At 41.3% G+C, this 20,359-nt stretch overlaps 1 protein-coding gene across 3 annotated transcripts in view; it reads right to left on the bottom strand.

Moving 5' to 3' along the window:
- The window catches only part of DAP3 (death associated protein 3), a 56,048-nt gene that overhangs the window by 3,133 nt on the left and 32,556 nt on the right, over positions 1-20,359 (bottom strand). For all 3 annotated transcript variants that reach the window (XM_007525309.3, XM_060201612.1, XM_060201613.1), the window contains exons 5-11: positions 10,791-10,899; positions 10,466-10,558; positions 9,435-9,565; positions 6,481-6,561; positions 5,836-5,994; positions 3,941-4,000; positions 3,252-3,341 (exon numbers count right to left, since the gene is read on the bottom strand). In XM_007525309.3, coding sequence (XP_007525371.2) covers positions 3,252-3,341; positions 3,941-4,000; positions 5,836-5,994; positions 6,481-6,561; positions 9,435-9,565; positions 10,466-10,558; positions 10,791-10,899 — 723 coding nt within the window. The remainder of the gene's footprint in view (positions 1-3,251; positions 3,342-3,940; positions 4,001-5,835; positions 5,995-6,480; positions 6,562-9,434; positions 9,566-10,465; positions 10,559-10,790; positions 10,900-20,359) is intronic.

The raw sequence follows: 20,359 nt of genomic DNA, 5'->3' as shown, positions 1-20,359 counted from the left end.
TAAGGGAAAATAATAAATGAATAAAAGAAAAATAGCGAGAGATAAAGAGATGTAAAGATACCACTACACCTAAGCTTCCTTTAATGTGGTATAAGCTGGGCTTGAACCAGGCTCATGCACATGGCAAAGCAGATGCACTATCTAGATTAGCTATTTGTCAGCCTTGGATTGATTTTTTGCTTTTCTTTTTAAAAAAATATTCATTCCCTTTTGTTGCCCTTGTTTTTTATTGTTGTAGTTATTATTGATGTCATTGTTGGATAGGACAGAAATGGAGAGGAGAGTAAGATGGGGAGAGAAAGACACCTGGAGACCGCTTCACCACTTGTGAAGCGGCTCCCCTGCAGGTGAGGAGCCGGGGGCTTGAACCGGGATCCTTATGCCAGTCCCTGTGCTTTTCTTTTCTTTTAAATTTTTTAAAAAAAATTTCTTTCTTTATTGGGGAATTAATGTTTTACATTCAACAGTAAATACAATTTTAAAAAAATTCTTTCTTTATTGGGGAATTAATGTTTTACATTCAACAGTAAATACAATTGCGCTTTTCACTGTGTGCACTTAACCTGCTGCCCTACCGCTCAACTCCCGGGATTGATTTTCTTAATTTCACTTAGGGATGGAAAGAATGTGTGTGGGGGGGGGGGCGGGGGTCTGAAGGGGGGACAGTAGTGACAATAGCACTATTCCACCTCTCATGAAGTTTCCCCTGATGCTGTGCATGGTGCTCACTTGTGGTTGAGGGGGCTTGGGCTTCATGTATTTAGTATAGTGTGTGCTCTATAGTTGATGCAATAGTTCAACTGGATAGTATACTGCTTTGTCTGTGTGTGATCCAGGTTCCAACCCCCATTGCATTGAAGGAAGCTCCCCCCCCCCAGGGTTATTGCTGGGGTTCTTTGCACCAGAAATCCACTGCTCCTGGAGACTATTTTTTCCCCTCTTGTTGCCCTTGTTGTCTTATCGTTGTTGTGGTTATTATTATCGTTGTTGTTGTAATTGATGTCACTGTTGTTGGATAGGACAGAGAGAAATTGAGAGGAGGGGAAGACAGAAAGGGGGAGAGAAAGACACCTGCAGACTTGCTTCACCGCTTTGTGAGGTGTTCTCCCCCCTCCCCCGCAGGTGGGGAGCTGGGGGCTCCAACCGGGATCCTTACACCGGTTCTTGCCATGTGCACGTAACCCGCTGTGCTACCACGGGAAGGTTTGGTGCTGTGGTTTCTCTTTCCTTCTTCCTTCTTTTTTTTTTTTTTTTTTTACTTATTATTGGATAGAAAGAGAGAAATTGAGAGGGGAAGAGACAGAGAAATACCGGAACACTTCTTAACTCTGGCGTAGGATGGTGCTTGGGGACTGAACCTGAGATGTTGGAGCTGCAGGTATGAAAATCTCTTTTTAAAAATAATATATTTATGCGAGTCGGGCGGTAGTGCATCGGGTTAAGCGCAGGCAGCACAAAGCACGAGGACCGGCATAAGGATCCCGGTTTGAGCCCCGGCTCCCCACCTGCAGGGGAGTCGCTTCACAGGCGGTGAAGCAGGTCTGCAGGTGTCTATCTTTCTCTCCCCCTCTGTCTTCCCCTCCTCTCTCCATTTCTCTCCGTCCTATCCAACAACAATGACATCAATAACTACAACAATAAAACAAGAGCAACAAAAGGGAATAAATAAATATTTAAAAATATATATATTTATTTATTCATGAGAAAGATAGGAGAGAGAGAACCAGACATCATTCTGGTATGTGTGCTGCCAAGAACTGAACTTGGGGACCTCATGGTTGAGAATCCAGTGCTTTATCCACTGTACCACCTGGACTACCATAAAAGTCTCTTTGCTGGGGGCCAGAAGGTACCACACTGGGTTAAGTGCACATAGTGCCAAGTGCAAGGACTGGCACAAGAATCCTGATTTGAGCCCCTGGCTTCCCACCTGCAGGGGTGTCACTTCCTAAGCAGTGAAGCAAGTATACAGATATATATCTCCCCCCCCCCCGTCTCCCCCTCCTCTCTCAATTTCTCTCTGTTCTATACAGCAACAACAACAAAAAATAATGGCCACTAGGAGCAATGGATTCATAGTGTAGGTATCCTGGAAGAAAACAAACAAACAAACAAACACACTATTCCCAACAAAATAAATAAAAAAGATAGAAATAAAGAAAAGTCACTTTGCATAATCATTATGTTATCTACTCCCACCCCAAAAAAAGACTTTCAAGCCTGAGGCATCAGAGGTACCAAATTTAATCCCAACTTTACCATAAATCAGAGATGAGTAAAACAAACAAACAAACAAACAAACAAACAAAAACTGTGTGGTGGTGGCACTGGTTGAGTGCACGTTACCAGGTACAAACACCTAAGTTCCCGTGCCTGCTCCCCCAACTGCAGGAGGGAGGCTTCAAGAGTGGTATCCTTCTATCCATTCACCCTTTCTTCCTTCCTTCTTCTGTCCTTCCTTTTCTTGTCACCAGAGTTATCACTGGGGCTTGGTGGTGACACTATGAGTCCACTGCTCCTGGCAGACATTATTTTATTCTTTTTCTATTTTTATTTGATAGGACAGAGATATTGAGAGGGGTAGGGGAGACAGCGGGAGATGAAGATTAGACACCTGCAGACCTGCTTCACCGCTCGTGAAGCATCCTTGATGCAGGTGTGGAGTGGTGGTTTGAACCCGGGTGCTTGTGTGGGTCTTTACGCCTAGTACAAAGTGCACTTAACTGGCTGCACCACCACTAGGACCTCCAGGTGTCTTTCTTTCTTTTTTTTTTTTTTTGGTGTCTTTCTTTTTATCTCTCCTCCTTTTGTCAATTTCTGTCTCATATTACTACTGTTATATAAAGTTCAAAGGGGGGAGGGAAAAGAGAAAATAATAAAACAATAGTATTAAAATTTTAGATACATAAGTGAATTTGTACAGAAATACATATTTTCTCAGTGTCTAAAATTATGTATAAATAATACTGCTTTAGGGACTGTGTAATGGGCCCAGTAGAGAATGTGCCTGACCATGCCTGAGGTTCAAACCACACCACTACATGACAGCACCACTGATGGAGAAATGGTGCTGTAGTATCTCTCTTCTTCTTCTAAATAAATATGAAAAAATTGGGCTGGGGAGGGAAAGTGGTATTTTACATGAGTGAGGCTCTGAATTAATTTCCTGGTGTCACATTATTATTATTTTTTTTAAAAGACAGAATGTCTAAGGAGAAGTGTCCCCCCCTCCCCATCCCCACTGATTTAACCTTTCCCAGCAATTCCTGGGGCTGATAGGCACTCCGAGGCTTAAAGAGTGATCCAGTCTGGCTTAAAGTCAACACAATGGCACCTCCATGCTGAAAGAGAGGAGACAAAGCTGAATTAGAGAAAAAATTTTCCTCAGTCATATCCTAGTATGCAGTGTGATATACCATAGTTAAATGACAATTACATTGGGTATTAGTTCTAGATTTTCCTTTGACCATAAATTGTAACATGACTTTAACTTAATCAAAACTTTCCCCAAAGATGCTAAATCACTGAAGCACTTTGAACAGCTGCAAGCAAAAGGGGATTTATACCAACATTGAAACAAAAAGGTTTTGACTTCCAGTCAAGTAGAAACACAATATGCAGACTGGTACAGTTATGGGAATTAAACATAAGAACTCTGCTCACAAAGTTAGATGAATGTACTAGTAGGTAAACAGTTATATCTTCTTTTTTTTAAATATTTGTTATTTATTTATCAATGAGAGGGATAGAAGGAGAGAGAAAGAACAAGACACCACTCTGGTACATGTGCTGCTGGGAATCGAACTCAGGAATTCATGCTTGAAAGCCCAACTCTTTATCTACTGTGCCAACTCCCAATCCACATGTTTTTCAACACAGTTAAATCTTTAAAATGAAAACCCATGTTTCAAAAAGTGTTTTTGGTGTCATATGCACTCACCCAGTCATTCTTCACCATCTTCCTCAGATTGTAGATAAGTGCTAGTTCCTCTGGGGCAATCTGCATATTGGGTACACGAAAGAAGAGTTAAGAAGAATTTTTGAGGGCAGAGGGTATATAGCATAATGGTTATGCAAAGAGACTCTTGTGCCTGAGGCTCCAAAGTCCCAGGTTCACCCTCTCGTACCACCAGAGCTGAGCAGTACTCTGGTTAAAAAAAAAAAAAAAGTAAAAAAAGAATTTTTGAGACTACAGTTGTACTTTGGTCTGGAATATTCAGTACTTGCAGTTCAACTTGGGAACTATTACATGCAAGTCCTAAGCGCTACCTGAATTATCACCCTGGTGCATTTCCTGGGTTTTCCCTCTAGTCAACTGAATTGACTATATACTCAGTTGAGCTGAAGAGGTAGTGCAGTGTGAGCTCATGGGGTGTGCTTGCAAGAGGCTCTGCTATGATCATATGCTACAGTCAATGCTTTGGTCAAAAAACAAAACAAGCAAAAACAAAATCAAACAAACAAACAAACAAACAATCAACCTCAACTGCTAAATCACCATAGTGCCTGAAAGTATATCTAGCTTCTGAGATAAGCTACACTGCTGCTGGACCCAAAACTGCCAAGGTCTTGTGACCGGACACAGTACCTGCAGGCATGGGGTGTTGCATCTTATCCCTAGCAGTGCATGTGCCAGAGTCATGCTCTGGCTCCCCCCTCCTCTCATTCATAAATATTAAAAAAAAAATTATTATCTATATTTATTTATTGGATACAGACAGCCAGAAATCAAGAGGGAAGGGGGGGGATAGAGGAAGAGAAAGATACCTGCAGCACTGCTTTACCACTCATGAAGCTTTCCCCCTGCAGGTAGGGACCAGGGACTCGAACCTGGGTCCTTGCGCATTGTAACATGTGCATTCAACCAAGTGAGTCACCACCGGCCCCTCATAAATATCTTTATATTAAGTGATTCACAAAAAAAAAAAAAAAAAAGGTGAGAAAATACTCTTGGCCCCATGGTACCCCCTTAATGCTTCTGATTTTCTTTTTAAACTATAAAGTTTCATTGTTTTTCATTATGCCTCACTTTGAAGAGAATAGAAAGAAAAAGTTGAGAAAGATGGAAAAGTGTCCACTGATATGAAGTTTTTTTAAAATATAATTTCTTTATTTTTAAAAAATATATTTATATTAGATAAGAGACAGAGAGAAATTCAGAGGAAATGAGAGATAGGCTGTGAGAGAGACAGAGAGACACTTGCACCCATCACTACTCATGAAGCTTTCCCTCTGCAGGTGGGGACCAGGGGCTTGGACCTGGGTCCTTGCCCACTGTAATATGTGCACGTAACCAGGTGTGCCACTGTCTAGCCTCCCTCCCTTTCTTCCTTTCCCAGAGCACTGATCAGCTCTGGCTTATGGTTGTGCAGGAGATGGAACTTTGGAGCCTCAGGCATGAGTCTCTTTGCAAAACCATTATACTATCTACCGCGACTCTCAAAATAATTTTCAGTGGATGGTGGAACACAGCATCAATTTTTTTTAGAATCTGCTTATTTATTAATGAGAAAGATAGGAGAGAGAAAGAACCAGACATCACTCTAGCACATGTGCTGCTGGGGATTGAACTTGGGACCTCATGCTTGAGAATCCAATGTGTTACCACTGCGCCACCTCCCAGACCACCACAGCATCAATTTTATCAGATGCTATATTTACTACATATTCTTTTTAATTAATTCATTTTGAGAAAATGATGTTTGGCTTTTATCTGTTTTTGGTTCATCTTATTCAAACATTTCTAGGGCAAGAACATACAATGCATGGTCTACAAAGTTACATTCCAGCCTACAGAAGTCAGAGAAAGCCAGAGAGAAGCTTTAGTTTCCTTACCGGACTTTTATCTTCTTTTTTCAGTGTGGTCCTTCCCCAGAGAGCATTGACTCCATCCACTGCCACAAGGAGAGGGAAAACACCCAAAGAACTCTGCCTCTTTAGTTCTTTCAGGACAATTCCAACTGCATCTGTGGCATTTTTTACTCGTGTTATTCCCTGGAAGGAAAGAGAGACGGTGGGGCCAGGCGGTGGTGTTCCTGGTTAAGAGCACATATCACAATGCACAAGGATCTAGGTTTAAGCCCCTGGGTCCCACCCGCAGGGGGAAAGCTTCACAAGTGGTGAAGCAATGGTGCAGGTATCTCTATCACTCTCTTTTTCTCCCTGTCTCTATCCAATAATAAATAAATAAATAAATAAAATATGAAAAAAATATAGCGACAGTAGCTTCTAGTCCTACACTTTCTCACAGTACAACTTGATTCTCTTTCTTGTGCTTTGGCATCATTGGATCCTCCTGTATGCACCAGATTTCACCATTCCAAGATATTTTGTTCCGAGAGAGAGAGAGAGAACAAAATTTGCCTCCAACGCAGTAGTATTCCTATGTAGTGCCAGGGCTTGAAACTGTCGCTGCACATGTCAACATCAATGTTTAATTAAGTGAGTGATTTCTCCAGCCCTCGGTGCCTCTATTTATACCTGTTCGACTACTTCTCCCAGAGGACTGCCTTTCTCAGTGCTTTCTCGCTTATTCCAGACATATTTCTCTTGAACTTTTATCTAAAAACAAACAAATAATCATTAAAAAGCTTGTTAACCTAAGAATGAATCCATTCTTTTTTCCCTCTTAAATATTTATTTTTCTTTTTGTTGCCCCCTTTTTAAATTGTTGTTGTAGCAGCTATTGTTGTTGTTGTTGGATAGGACAGAGAGATTAATTAATAATAGCCTGGAGTTCATTATTAATTAAGATGGTTGGAAGCTAAGATGATTGCCACCAGTTATCCCTGGGGCACAGTACCTATACTACAAATCCACAACTCCCATGAGTCATTCCCCCTTGCCCTCTTTCTCTTTTAATTTGACAAGAAAAAGAGCCACTGAAAGGGGAGGGGGCAATAGGTAGGGAGAGAGCAAGACAATTGGAGGACTGCCTCATCACTTTGAAGCTTTCCCACTGCAGGACCAGGGCTTGATACTGAGTGCACGGTAATGTGTGCACTCAAGTGGGTGCACCATCACCTCACCTGAGAAGCTAAGATTGTGAGGAGTCAGTCTTAATTTATTTATTTTTATTTTATTATTTATTTAAAGATTTTATTTATTTATTAATGAGAAAGATAGGAGAGAGAAAGTACCAGACATCACTCTGGTACACGTGCTGCCGGGGATTGAACTCAGGACCTCATGCTTGAGTCTAGTGCAGTAGCCACTGCGCCCCCTTCCAGACCACTTAATTATTTTTTAAAAAATATTTTTTTAACTTTGTTTACTGGATAGAGACAGCCAGAAATCGAGAGGGAAGGGGGTGATAGAAAGGGAGAGAGACAGAGAGACACCTGCAGCCCTGCTTCACCACTCACAAAGCTTTCCCCCTGCAGGTGGGGACCAGGGTCTTGAACCTGGGTCCTTGTGCACTGTAACATGTGCACTCAACCAGGTGTGCCACCATCTGGACCCCCTTAATTTACTTTTCAAGGTTTTAAGAGATCAGTGTGAAAATCAATGCTTTGTAGCTCTTCAGAAAAAATTTTTTTTAAAAGTGGGGTTAGGCAGCATAATGGTTATGCAAAGAAACTCTCATGCCTAAGGCTCCAAAGTTCCAGGTCCAATCCTCGGCACCACCATAAACCAGAGCTGAGCTCTGGTAACAGAAAGAGCATACCTGGTCGAGTGCATATGTTAGTTACAGTACATAAGAACCCAGGTTCAAACCCATAGTTCCCACCTGCAGGGGGTAAGTTTCACTAGTGGTAAGCAGAGCTGCAGGTGTCTCTCTGTCTCTCTCAACTTTTAGATGTCTCTATCCCATAAATAAAGATAATTAAAAAATAAAGGAAAAAAAAAAGATTTGTGTTGGGGATACAGACTAATGGTTAGCAAAAAGACTTTTTAAAAAAATATTTTATTTAGTGGTATGGGAGGTGGCGCAGTGGATAAAGCATTGGACTCTCAAGCTTGAGGTCCTGAGTTCAATCCCCGGAATAACATGTACCAGAGTGATACCTGGTTCTTTCTCTCTCCTCCTATCTTTCTCATGAATAAATAAAATATTTAAAAAAATATTTATTTTTAGTGAAAGAAGGATACAGAGAGAAAGATACACAGAGAGAGCTACCAGAGTATGCTTAGCTCTGGCTTATGGTAGAGCTAGGGACTGAACCTGGGACTTTAGAGCCTCAGGCTTGAAAGTCTTTTGCATAACCATAATGCTGTCTCTCCAGTCCTCTTCCCCCCCCCCAAAGTTTTTTTTTTTTTTTAAATATATTGTTGTTGTTGGATAGGACAGAGAGAAATGGAGAGAGGAGGGGAAGACAGAGAGAGGGAGAGAAATACAGACACCTGCAGACCTGCTTCACTGCCTGTGAAGTGACTCCCCTGCAGGTGGGGAGCCAGATGTTTACGGCAGTCCTTGCGCTTTGCACCATGTGAGCAAAAAGACTTTTATGCCTGAAGCTGTGTGAGGTTCAATTCCCAGTACCACCATAAACCAGAACTGAGCAATGCTTTGGCCTTTTTTCTCTGTGTCTCTCATTAAAATAAATACAATATTAAAAAAAAATACAGTCCCTTAATTATTAAAAAGAAAAAAAGATTTTGGGCTGGACAGAAAGCATAATGGTTATGCAAAAAGGTTAGTTTTCTTTCTTTCTCTCATTTCTGAAATAGAAAGATAGCAAGAGGGAGAGGAGAGGACGAGGAGGGGAAAGGGGAAGAGGAAAAAAAAATGCAGCTTTGATGGTGATATAATGGATAAAGCATTGAACTTTCAAGCATGAAGTTCTGGGTTTGATTATTAATAAGCAAGAGAGAAAAAGAGAACCAGAGCATCATTCTGGCACTTGCAGTGCTGAGGCTTCAATTTAGGAAGTACACCTGCAAGTCTAGTGCTCTGCCCCTTCACTGTCGCCTCATCTGCATTATAGGCTGTTTTCTGCCTTGGACTAAAAAAAAAAAAGGGATTTTGACTAACAAAGGTTAGGATCCTGCACCAACATAATCCTTGTGTATCTGGATCTTTAAAAAGCTTCAAGGTGATTCTGAGTTGTATCCAGAGTTGTAAACTCCCGGCTTAGAACTCACATCCAAACATAACTAGAGACAAGAATAATTTTGGGAATACATTTCTGGTTCTCAGAAAGATCTGGAGAACTTTATGTAATTGAGAATGTGCTTTGGAGAATTTGAGGCTGTGAAATCGGAAACATCTATTTAGATGTCATTTTGCTAAAGTTTTAGAGTAGCATCTATAACACATATATAAATAAGTTCAGGTCATGAGTTCACTGTGAGCAAAAGGAATGGAAGAATATGAGATAGTATCACAATCAGTATTACCTTTCAACAGCCCACTGGTACTCAAAACACAAGCCAGGTTAAAAAAAAAAATCTATTCAAAGACCAGTGGGCATCAAACTTCTAAGAGTCCCCACCTGACTCAAGAAGCGCTCATTTGTAGTTTTGAAATTCTTCAGCCAGGTAGAAGCTTGTAAAGGTTGATCAAAGCGCTGTTTGTTGTGGGTTGACTGCAGAAGATCCCGACAGTTTTTCACCCAAAGATGTGCTAGGAAAAGAAAAATAATAAAAGCACAAGAAAGCACAGGCAGGAACTAATCATATTCCATTCAAAATACATTGTCTAAAAGGGATGAGAAATGACTGTACTATCCTAATACATTTCTTTTGCCTCCAGAGTTATCACTGGGGCTCACTGCCAATCCACAGCTCCTGGTGGCCATTTTTCCCTTTTTTGTCCCCCCCCTTCATTTCATTTGATAGGACATAAGGTGAGAAAGATAGACACCTGCAGACCTGCTTCACTGCTTGTGAAGAGTCCCTGCTGCAGGTGGGAAGTAGGGGCTCGAACCTGGGTCCTTGTGCATAGTCCATGTTTGTTTCTTTTAACTTGGGACATCGCTGGGGATTCCACTATTCTTAGAGGCCTTTTCTTTTTTCTATCTTGCTAGATTGTAAGACACAAAGAGAGGAGGAAGGGAGAGACAGAGAAGGAAAGATACCTGTGCCACTGTTGGTAACTTAAGAAGTTTCCACCATGTGGGTGAGGACTGGGGGCCTGAACCTGGTCTTCATACATGGTAATGTGTGCACTCTAGTAGATATCCAATTCCCAGGCTCATCACCCCCCATATATATATATATATTTTTTTTTTTTTTAAAAAAAAGGGTTTGTCCTCTGCATCTATGGACATCTAATCTTTGACAAAGGTGCTCAGCCCGCGGTCAGGGCCCAAAACTTTACTTTCACTGTCAAAAGGCTCTAGGAAGACTTCAGTGGAATTTGTTCTGGCACTGACTTCACATAGTAACCTGCTTGTCAGTGGCCTCATGAGGAGACCATAATGACCTGGCTCAGATCACTCAGCTGAGTCTCCCTGGTAGCAGCCAGAGCCTGGTCAGAGGCTCCAGCTCCAGTATCACCACACTGGAGACAGGAGGTTCTTACCATCCGGGATGTGCACGATCATCCAGTCTTGTTTTGCACAGAAATGAATACTATGGCAAAGACTGAGGGTTTTTCCTGTCCCCTTCTCCCCATCTAAAGCAAATATCTTGTTAAAGAAAACATCAACAGAAGGCACATTTCTACTATCAAAAATAGATGCATCTCTTCTTCTTTCCCTCTTTTTAAAATCAGAGCACAGCTCAGCTCTGGCTGATGATGGTACTGGTGAGTGAATCTGTGACTTTGGAGCCTCAAGCACGACAGTGATTTGCAGAAGCACTGTGTTATTTCCCTCATACCTACATAAGCAGGCAGGAAAGGATACAGAGAACATATCGTACAGCTGGGTGGGCAAAGTTGGTGTTTCTCAGGTAATGCAGAAGCTCTAGGGCTGGATTCCTGACCATCAGGTATGCTTCTCTGAACGTCTTCACCTAGTAAAACAGGAGGGGGTAAGGAAAAGGTGTGCCAGGAAACTCCTGATCAGTTCTTGATTTACACACTATAGATAACTGTTGTTCATTGTTGGATAGGACAGAGAGAAATGGAAAGAGAGATAGACACCTGCAGACCTGCTTCACCACCTGTGAAGCGACTCCCCTGCAGGTGGGGAGCCGGGGGTTCGAACCGCGACCCTTATGCCGGTCCCTGCGCTTTGCGCCACATGCACTTAACCCACTGCGCCACCACCCAAACTCCACAACAGCTTTTTAATTATTTCAGTGAGTGAGGTAAAGAAGTTACATTTGCTTAGTGGCATATATGATGGCAAAGAGCTACACTTGAAATTAACTTTTCTTTCAATGGCTACATGTCACCTAAGATTATAAACCTGAGACTCTGAAGGTGGCTGAGTCTGTAAGGCACATTTTATTTATTTATATTTTATTACCATCAGGGTTATTGCTGGGGCTCAGTGTTTGCACTATGATCCCACAGTTCCTGGCAGCCATATTTTCTTTTCTCATTTTCTCTCTTTTTCTTCCTTCCTTTTCTATTCATTTAGTCGATAGGACAGAGAGAAATTGGAAGAGAGGAGAAGGGCCCTAGTTAGGTAATCCCGGGATTCCCACACAGACATGATGGGCCTAGACCTCTAACAGATCCATCTCTCCACTGTCACTGGTCATCTCCATCAGGAACAACATAATGGGCCCCTTTGTGGGCCCCCTACAAAAGTTTGTCCCCATGGGGATCAACAATGGTAGGGACAGCCCCATTCTCTGAAGGAAGGCTGGGCCAACATACTCTTACCACTTGAGGAAGATGGGTCCTGAAATTAGAGCAACCTCGAATGTTCCTCGCTATGACCATAGAATGTGAACTCAGACCTACAGGGATGCAGAGGTTACAGAGGCTCCTGTGAAGAATATGGGCCCCATATCAAATCAATGGGGTTTACAATTAATAATAATATTTACATACTTTTCCTATATGTGGGAGCTACTCTCTTCCCTGATCCAGCTTTTTAGTCCTATTTCCAACTTTGACATTATCTTCCCAGACAATACCTTTGTTCCACCAGCATTTAAAAAATTTTTTTTCTTTATTTATTCCCTTTTGTTGCCCTTGTAGTTTTATTGTTGTAGTTATTGATGTCGTCGTTGTTGCACAGGACAGAGAGAAATCTAGAGAAGAGGGGAAGACAGAGAGGAGGAAAGACAACTGCAGAACTGCTTCACAGCTTGTGAAGTGGCTCCCCTGCAGGTGGGGAGCCAGGGGCTCAAACTGGGATCCTTACACCAGTCCTTGTGCTTTGTGACAAGTGCGCTTAACCTGCTGCTCTACCGCCCGACTCCTTCACCAGCATGTTAACTGTGGGGCTCAGACAAAAATTACTAAAGTCATAAGCCCCTTGGAATATACCTAAAATAGACCTATAAGCTTTTACCAAAAATGAAGACCCCAAATCTCATCTGCTCTATTCTTGCCTTTAGGTTCCTGATTATTTAAGAATTTGTTCTGCTTTATATCTTAATGCTTTTTCAGATACCAAGTTGCTGATGTTACCATAACTGGACCCTGAGCAGATGACCTCACCAATGTGCCCTGAAATTCCACTTCTCCAGAATCCTGCCCCACTAGGAAGAGAGAGACAGGACTGACCTGCCAACGGCCATGTTCAGTGGGGAAGCAATTAACAGAAGCCAGACTTCCCACCTTCTACACCCCATAATATGTCAATATTTCCATTTTATATATAAATTAAAAAAGGTGGGAGGGTAGATAGCATAATGGTTATGCAAAGAGACTCTCATGCTTGAGACTCCGAAGTCCCAGATTCAATCCCCCGCATCACAATAAGCCAGAGCTGTGCAGTGCTCTGGTGTTTGTCTGTGTCTTTCTCTCTCTGCATCCCTCTCAAAAATGAAATACCATTAAAAAAAAAAAGAGAGAGGAGGGGAGACAGGGAAAGAGGGTCACTTTCAGCCCTGCTTCACTGCTTGTGAAGTTTTCCCTCTTTAAAGAGTTGGGGACCTGGGTTTGCATTCAGGTCCTTGCACATGTTAACGTGGGCACTCAACCAAGTGTGTCAATACCAAGACCATGTAATATTTTGGAGTGGTGTGCTGGCTTCTTTCTCACAGAAACTTTTGTCTTTTTGTTATGAAATAAACTTACTGTGATCCTTCTGCCAGTACTTGTACTTTGTGCCACCTGCTCTTAACCCACTGTGCAACTTCCCAACTGACTCCCTTATTTATTTATTTTTAAGAATTTGTTTATTTACTCATGAGAAAGAGGCAGAGAGAAAAAGAACCAGACACTGGCACATGTGCTGCCAAGGATTGAACTCAGGACCTCATGGTTGAGAATCCAATGCTTTATCCATTGTGCCACCTCCCAGACTAATACAAAAATGGTTTACCATTTGATGCCTTAGGTTCTAGCCCTAGCACCATTTGTTTATTATTATTTTTTAAAACTCCGTATACTGAGAGACAGGGAGAAACACCACACCATCACTCCACCATTCATGGAGCTTCTTTGTCATAAGGTGATGGGGGGGGAGGGTGTGCACACATGCGCGCGCAGCGGCACACAATGCCTCAGAGGTGGTAAGGCATGTGTTTTACCCAATGAAGTATCTCTTGGTTCAAGAAATTTAATCTTGTACAGTTTCCTACATATTATTTATTTATTTTGCCATTTTGGTTATCACTGATAACCAAAAAAATGCCATTTTTGTTATGCTCAGTAACTGCATAACAAATCCATTGCACTCTCTCTCTCTCTCCATATATATTCCATTATAATTTCTGATAGTGCAAGAAATACATGGGGGATGGTCCGGGAGGTGGCACAGTGGATAAAGTATTGGATTCTCGACCATGAGGTCCTGAGTTCAATCCCTGGCAGCACATGTACCAGAGTGATGTCTGGTTCTTTTTCTCTGTCTTTCTCATGAATAAATTCTTAAGAAAAAAAAGTCTTAAAAAAATATGTGGGGGGGGGAGAGGGAGAGAGAACAAACACTTTGCAGCACTGCTATACCTTTTGTGAAGCTTCCACAGTATAGGGCTTGGACCCAGGTCCTCATGCATGGTAATGTATGCACTCTATTAGGTGTGCTACCACCTGGCACCAAATTTTTATATTGTTTAAGTAGAGCACTGCTCAACTCTTTATCTCTCTCTTTTTTTTTTAATAGCCCTCCCTACTTGTCGGGAAATTGTGAGGATGTGGTTGAGCTTGGCAGGGCTTGACTTGAGGGGACGTCCATCCTGTCAGTCTCTCTCTACTGAGAGGTGGAGCAAGGATGGACACAACCCCCCAAGGTTTGCCTCATCTTTTTTTTTTTTTTTTTTAATAATTTATTTCTCTATTGGGGAATTAATACTTTACATTCAACAGTAAATACAATAGTTTGAACATGCATAACATTCCCCAGATTCCCATTTAACAATACAACCGCCACTATTTCATTCGTCATTTTTCATGGACCTATATTCTCCCCACCCACCCACCCACCCCAGAGTCTTTTACTTTGGTGTAATACTCCAATTCCATTTCAGGTTCAACTTGTGTTTTCTTTTCTGGTCTTGTATTTCAACTTCGGCCTGAGAGTGAGATCATCCCATATTCATCCTTCTGTTTCTGACTTATTTCACTCAACATGATTTTTTCAAGGTCCATCCAAGAACAGCTGAAAACGGTGAAGTCACCATTTTTTACAGCTGAGTAGTATTCCATTGTGCATATAGACCACAAATTGCTCAGCCACTCATCTGTTGATGGACACCTGGGTTGCTTCCAGGTTTTGGCTATTACAAATTGTGCCACCAAGAACATATGTGTACACAGATCTTTTTGGATGGATGTGTTGGGTTCCTTAGGATATATCCCCAGGAGGGGAATTGCAGGGTCATAGGGTAGGTCCATTTCTAGCCTTCTGAGAGTTCTCCAGACTGTTCTCCACAGAGGTTGGACCAATTGACATTCCCACCAGCAGTGCAGGAGGGTTCCTTTGACCCCACACCCTCTCCAGCATTTGCTGCTGTTACCTTTTCTGATGTATGACATTCTCACAGGAGTGAAGTGGTATCTCATTGTTGTCTTGATTTGCATTTCTCTGACAATCAGAGACTTGGAGCATTTTTTCATGTGTTTCTCGGCCTTTTGGATCTCTTCTGTGGTGAATATACTGTCCAAGTCCTCCCGCCATTTTTGGATGGGGTTATTTGTTGTCTTGTTGTTGAGTCTGGCAAGCTCTTTATATATATTGGTTATTAAACTCTTATCTGATGTATGACATGTAAAGATCTTCTCCCATTCTGTGAGGGGTCTCTTGGTTTGGGTAGTGGTTTCTTTTGCTGTGAAGAAGCTTTTTAATTTGATGTAGTCCCATAGGTTTATACTTGCCTTAGTCTTCCTTGTAATTGGATTCGTTTCATTGAAAATGTCTTTAAAATTTATGCAGAAAAAAGTTCTGCCAATATTTTCCTCTAAGTATCTGATAGTTTGTGGTCTAACATCCAAGTCCTTGATCCACTTGGAATTTACTTTTGTATTTGGTGAAATACAGTGGTTCAGTTTCATTCTTCTGCATGTTTCAACCCATTGTTTCCAACACCATTTGTTGAAGAGACTCTGCTTTCCCCATGTAATAGTCTGGGCCCCTTTGTCAAAGATTAGTTGTCCATAGGTGTGGGGCCTCATTTCTGGGCTCTCAATTCTATTCCACTGGTCAGTGTGTCTAATCATGTTCCAGTACCAAGCAGTTTTGATGACAATGACCCTATAATACAGTTTGAGATCTGGGAGTGTGATGCCTCCGGTTCTGTTCTTTTTTCTCAAGATTGTTTTGGCAATTCTAGGTCTTTTCTGGTTCCAGATAAACATTTGTAGCATTTGTTCTATTCTCCTAAAAAATGTGCTTGGGATCTTGATGGGGATAGCATTAAATTTGTAGATGGCTCTGGGTAATATATTCATTTTGATGATGTTAATTCTTCCAACCCATGAACATGGAACATCTTTCCACTTCTTTGTGTCTTTTTCAATTTCTTTGAGTAGTGACTCATAATTTTCAGTATATAAGTCTTTCACTTCTTTGGTTAGGTTTACTCCTAGATATTTTATTGTTTTTGTTGCTATAGAAAAAGGAACTGATTTCTGGATTTCAATTTCTTCTAACTTAGTGTTTGCTTAGAGGAATGCCAATGACTTTTGAATGTTAATTTTATAGCCTGACACCTTACTGTATTGCCTGATGATTTCCAAAAGCTTCTTGCTGGATTCCTTAGGTTTTTCCATGTATACTATCATGTCATCTGCAAATAAGGAGAGTTTGACTTCTTCTCTTCCAATCTGTATCCCTTTAATTCCTTGCTCCTGCCTGATTGCTATGGCAAGAACTTCCAACACTATGTTGAATAGTAATGGTGATAGTGGGCAGCCCTGTCTAGTACCTGATCTGAGGGGAAATGCTTCCAGTTTTTCACCATTGAGTATGATGTTGTCTGTAGGTTTGCTATATATAGACTCCACTATCTTCAGGAATTTTCCATCTCTTCCCATTTTTTGTAGTGTTTTGATCATAAAGGGATGTTGTATTTTGTCAAAGGCTTTCTCTGCATCTATTGATATGACCATGTGGTTTTTGGTCTTGCTTTTGTTGATGTGGTGGATCACATTGATTGATTTACGTATATTAAACCAACCTTGGATGCTTGGGATAAACCCCACTTGGTCATGATGAACAATCTTTTTGATATACTGCTGTATCCGGTTGGCTAGAATTTTGTTCAATATTTTCGCATCTATGTTCATCAGAGATATTGGTCTGTAGTTTTCTTTTTTGGTTGTGTCCCTGTCTGCTTTTGGTATCAGGGTGATGTTGGCTTCATAGAAGCTGGCAGGGAGTATTCCAGTGTCTTCAATCTTCTGGAAGACTTAAAAGTAGAGGTATTCGTTCTTCTTTGAAAGTTTTGTAGAATTCATTTGTAAAACCATCTGGCCCAGGACTTTTATTTTTGGGGAGATTTTTGATAACTGTTTCAATTTCATTAGCTGTGATGGGCCTGTTCATGTTATCCACTTCCCCTTTACTTAGTTTTGGAAGTTGGTAGGTATCTAGGAAATCATTCATTTCTTCCAGGTTCTCTAGCTTGGTGGCATATAGTTGTTCATAGAAGCCTCGCATGATATGTTGAATTTCTGCAGTGTCTGTTGTGATTTCTCCTCTTTCATTTACTATCCGATTTATTTGGGTCTTCTCCCTTTTTTGTCTTGTGAGTCTGGCTAAAGGTTTGTCGATTTTGTTTACTCTTTCGAAGAACCAACATTTACTTTCATTGATCTTTTGTATGGTTTTCCTATTCTCAATGTTATTTATTTCTGCCCTAACCTTAGTGATTTCTGTCCTTCTGGTTGCTTTGGGGTTCCTTTGTTGTTCTTCTTCTAGGTCTTTAAGATGTGCAATCAGGCTGTTTATTTGTGCCTTTTCTTGTTTCCTAATGTGTGCTTGTATAGCTATGAACTTCTCTCTTAGGACTGCTTTAGCTGTGTCCCAAATATTTTGATAGCTTGTGTCTTCATTTTCATTGAACTCTCGAAACATTTTGATTTCTTCCTTGATTTCCTCTTTGACCCAGAAGTTGTTAAGAAGTGTGCTGTTGAGCTTCCACATTTTGGCACTGTTACTAATCTTTTGTTGATTGTTAAGTGTTAGTTTCATTCCACTGTGGTCTGAGAAGATGCTTGGGATGATTTCAGTGCTCTTGAATTGGCTGATGCTGTCTTTGTGGCCTAACATATGGTCTATCCTTGAGAATGATCCATGTGGATTTGAGTAAAATGTATATTCCAGTTTCTTGGGATGAATGACTCTGAAAATGTCCAATAGTTCTAGTTTATCTATCTCTTTATTTAGCTCCCTTATGTCTTTACTGATTTTCTTCCTGGATGATCTGTCAAGTTGAGATAGTGGGGTGTTGAAGTCCCCTACTATGATTGTGTTACTGTTAATATATTGCTGTAGTTCCTTCAGTAGAAGTTTGATGTATTTAGATGGCTTCTCATTGGGTGCATAGATATTAATAATTGTTAAGTCCTCTTGATTGACTGATCCTCTGAGCATTAAGTAGTGCCCATTCCTATCTTTTTTAATCTTATCTATTTTAAAGTCTATCATGTCAGATATGAGAATAGCTGTTCCTGCCCTTTTTTGTGGGCCATTGGCTTGTATGATCGTTTTCCATCCTTTCACTTTGTCTGTGTTTGTTTTGTTGAGTTAGGTGAGTCTCCTGTAGACAACATATTGTTGGGTTGTGTTTTCTGATCCATCTTCCTACTCTGTGTCTTTTAATAGGTGAATTCAGGCCATTGACATTTATTGATATCAAAGATTGAAGATATTTTAACGCCATTCTTGTAGAGTTTTAGAGTGTTTTGATATATGTCCTATTTGTGGTGGTCTGGTTGTTTATAGGAGACCTTTCAGAACTTCTTTCAAGGCAGGCTTGGTGATGGTTGCTTCCTTCAACTGTTGCTTGTCTGAGAAGGTTTTGATGCTTCCATCTAGTCTGAATGACAGTCTAGCAGGATATAGTATTCTTGGCTGAAAGCCTTTCTCATTGAGCACTCGATAGATATCTTGCCATTCTCTTCTGGCCTGTAGTGTTTGTATGGAGAAGTCTGCTGCTAATCTTATGGGTTTTCCTTTGTAGGTGACTCTGTTTTTCTCTTGCAGCCTTGAGGATCCTTTCTTTATCCTTATTCCTTTCCAATCTAAGTATGACATGTCTTGGTGTCTTTAGGTCTGGGTTAATTCTGTTTGGGACCCTCTGGGCTTCTTGAATCTTTATGTCTTTGGTGTTGTCGAGACTAGAGAAATTTTCAGCTATTATGGCCTGGAGAATGCTTTCTTCCTCTCCTTCTCTTTCTTACTCTGGTAAGCCAATAATGCGTATATTGTTTCTTTTGAAGTCATCCCATAGGACTCTGTTGTTGTTTTCAGCATCTCTTAATCTCTTTTTGAGATCTCTTACTTCTTTTTTAGTTGTCTCTAATTCATCCTCAATCTTGCTAATTCTGTCTTCAGCCTCATAGATTCTATTCTCTCTGCCCTCTACTGCTTTCTGGAGTTCATCTATTTTGTTGCCCTGCTCTGATACTGTTTTAGCTTGTTCAGCTAGTTGCCTTCTTAGCTCAGCAATTTCAGCTTTCAGCTCTCTAATAACCATGAGATAATTAGAATTTTCTTCCATTTTCTCATTTGTTGTTCCTGCATTTCTGATTACAATTTTTTCAAATTCTTTACTCACTCCTATTATTATTTCCTTAGCTAATGTTTGGATGTTGAACTCGTTGTTTTGTGCTTCACCCTCTGGAGGACTTTTAGCTGGACTCTTGTCCTGGTTCCAGTCTCCAATATTATTTCTTGTTGTTTTAACCATTTTATATATGTTAACAGTTTTTTCAGTCCCTGAGTTGGAGCTCAGTGGTATAAAAGCCTCTTCTTTTTTCTTCCCTGTAGGCTATGGTAGCCTGAGGGCTTTTAAACTATCAATAGGCCTCTTAGCTTAATCACTGACTCCTGACCAAGAGATAAAGCAGGGTGTGGCAGAGATAATCCAATGGTTATGCAAAGAGACTTTCACAGCCCCTCAGCTATGCCACCAAGGTATAGGTCTTCTCCTGAGTTTCCCGGTTAGATCTCTGTCCCCTGGTGTCCCTCCCTGTTGCTGCTCCAGATTCTGAGGGTAGTAGCAATGGAGACTCAGAGTTGCACTTAGTGAGTCTCTGGGGAGTCCTTTCCTCCCTTCAGCTGTCCCCTTGTTGTGGAGCAGACTGGAGGTGGTGTCTCCACTGATAAACTGTTGAACTGTTAGCAGCCACTTAATCTCTCCTTAGGCCCCTCTCTCCTCTCTGTCACCAGCCACGGGTGTTTGTACTCACGGGTGATTTACTGGGTTCCTGTGGTCATTCTAGTCCTGTCTTGTTTCGGTCCGGGTGGTCTCCTTTGGTATTCCTAGTTGATCCGGGAGAGGAGAGGAGAGAAAGCGATCTGCAGCTGCTCGTAGCTCCGCCTCCGGAAGTCGAATCGCTCAACTCTATCTCATAGTATGGTGGAAGGTTGAATTTGGGAAAAAGTTTTTTTTTTGCCTCCAGGGTTATTTTGCTGGGGCTTGGTGCCTGCACTGTGAATCCACTGCTCCTGGAGGCCATTTTTTTTGTCGCCCTTGTTACTGTTATTGTTGCCATTGATGTTGTTGTTAGATAGGACAGAGAGAAATCGAGAGGGGAGACAGAGGGGGAGAGAAAGATAGGCGCCTGTTGTCCTGCTTCACCACTTGTGAAGGTGAGGAGTTTAGGGATCATGCTGGGATCTTTACACCAGTTCTTGTACTTTGCACCACATGCGCTGAACCTGCTGTGCTTCTGCCCTAT

This window comes from Erinaceus europaeus, chromosome 11 (assembly GCF_950295315.1).
Source record: "Erinaceus europaeus chromosome 11, mEriEur2.1, whole genome shotgun sequence".
NCBI lineage: Eukaryota > Metazoa > Chordata > Mammalia > Eulipotyphla > Erinaceidae > Erinaceus > Erinaceus europaeus.
Note: the sequence above shows the minus strand (reverse complement) of the source record. Positions and strands in the feature narration are given on the sequence as shown.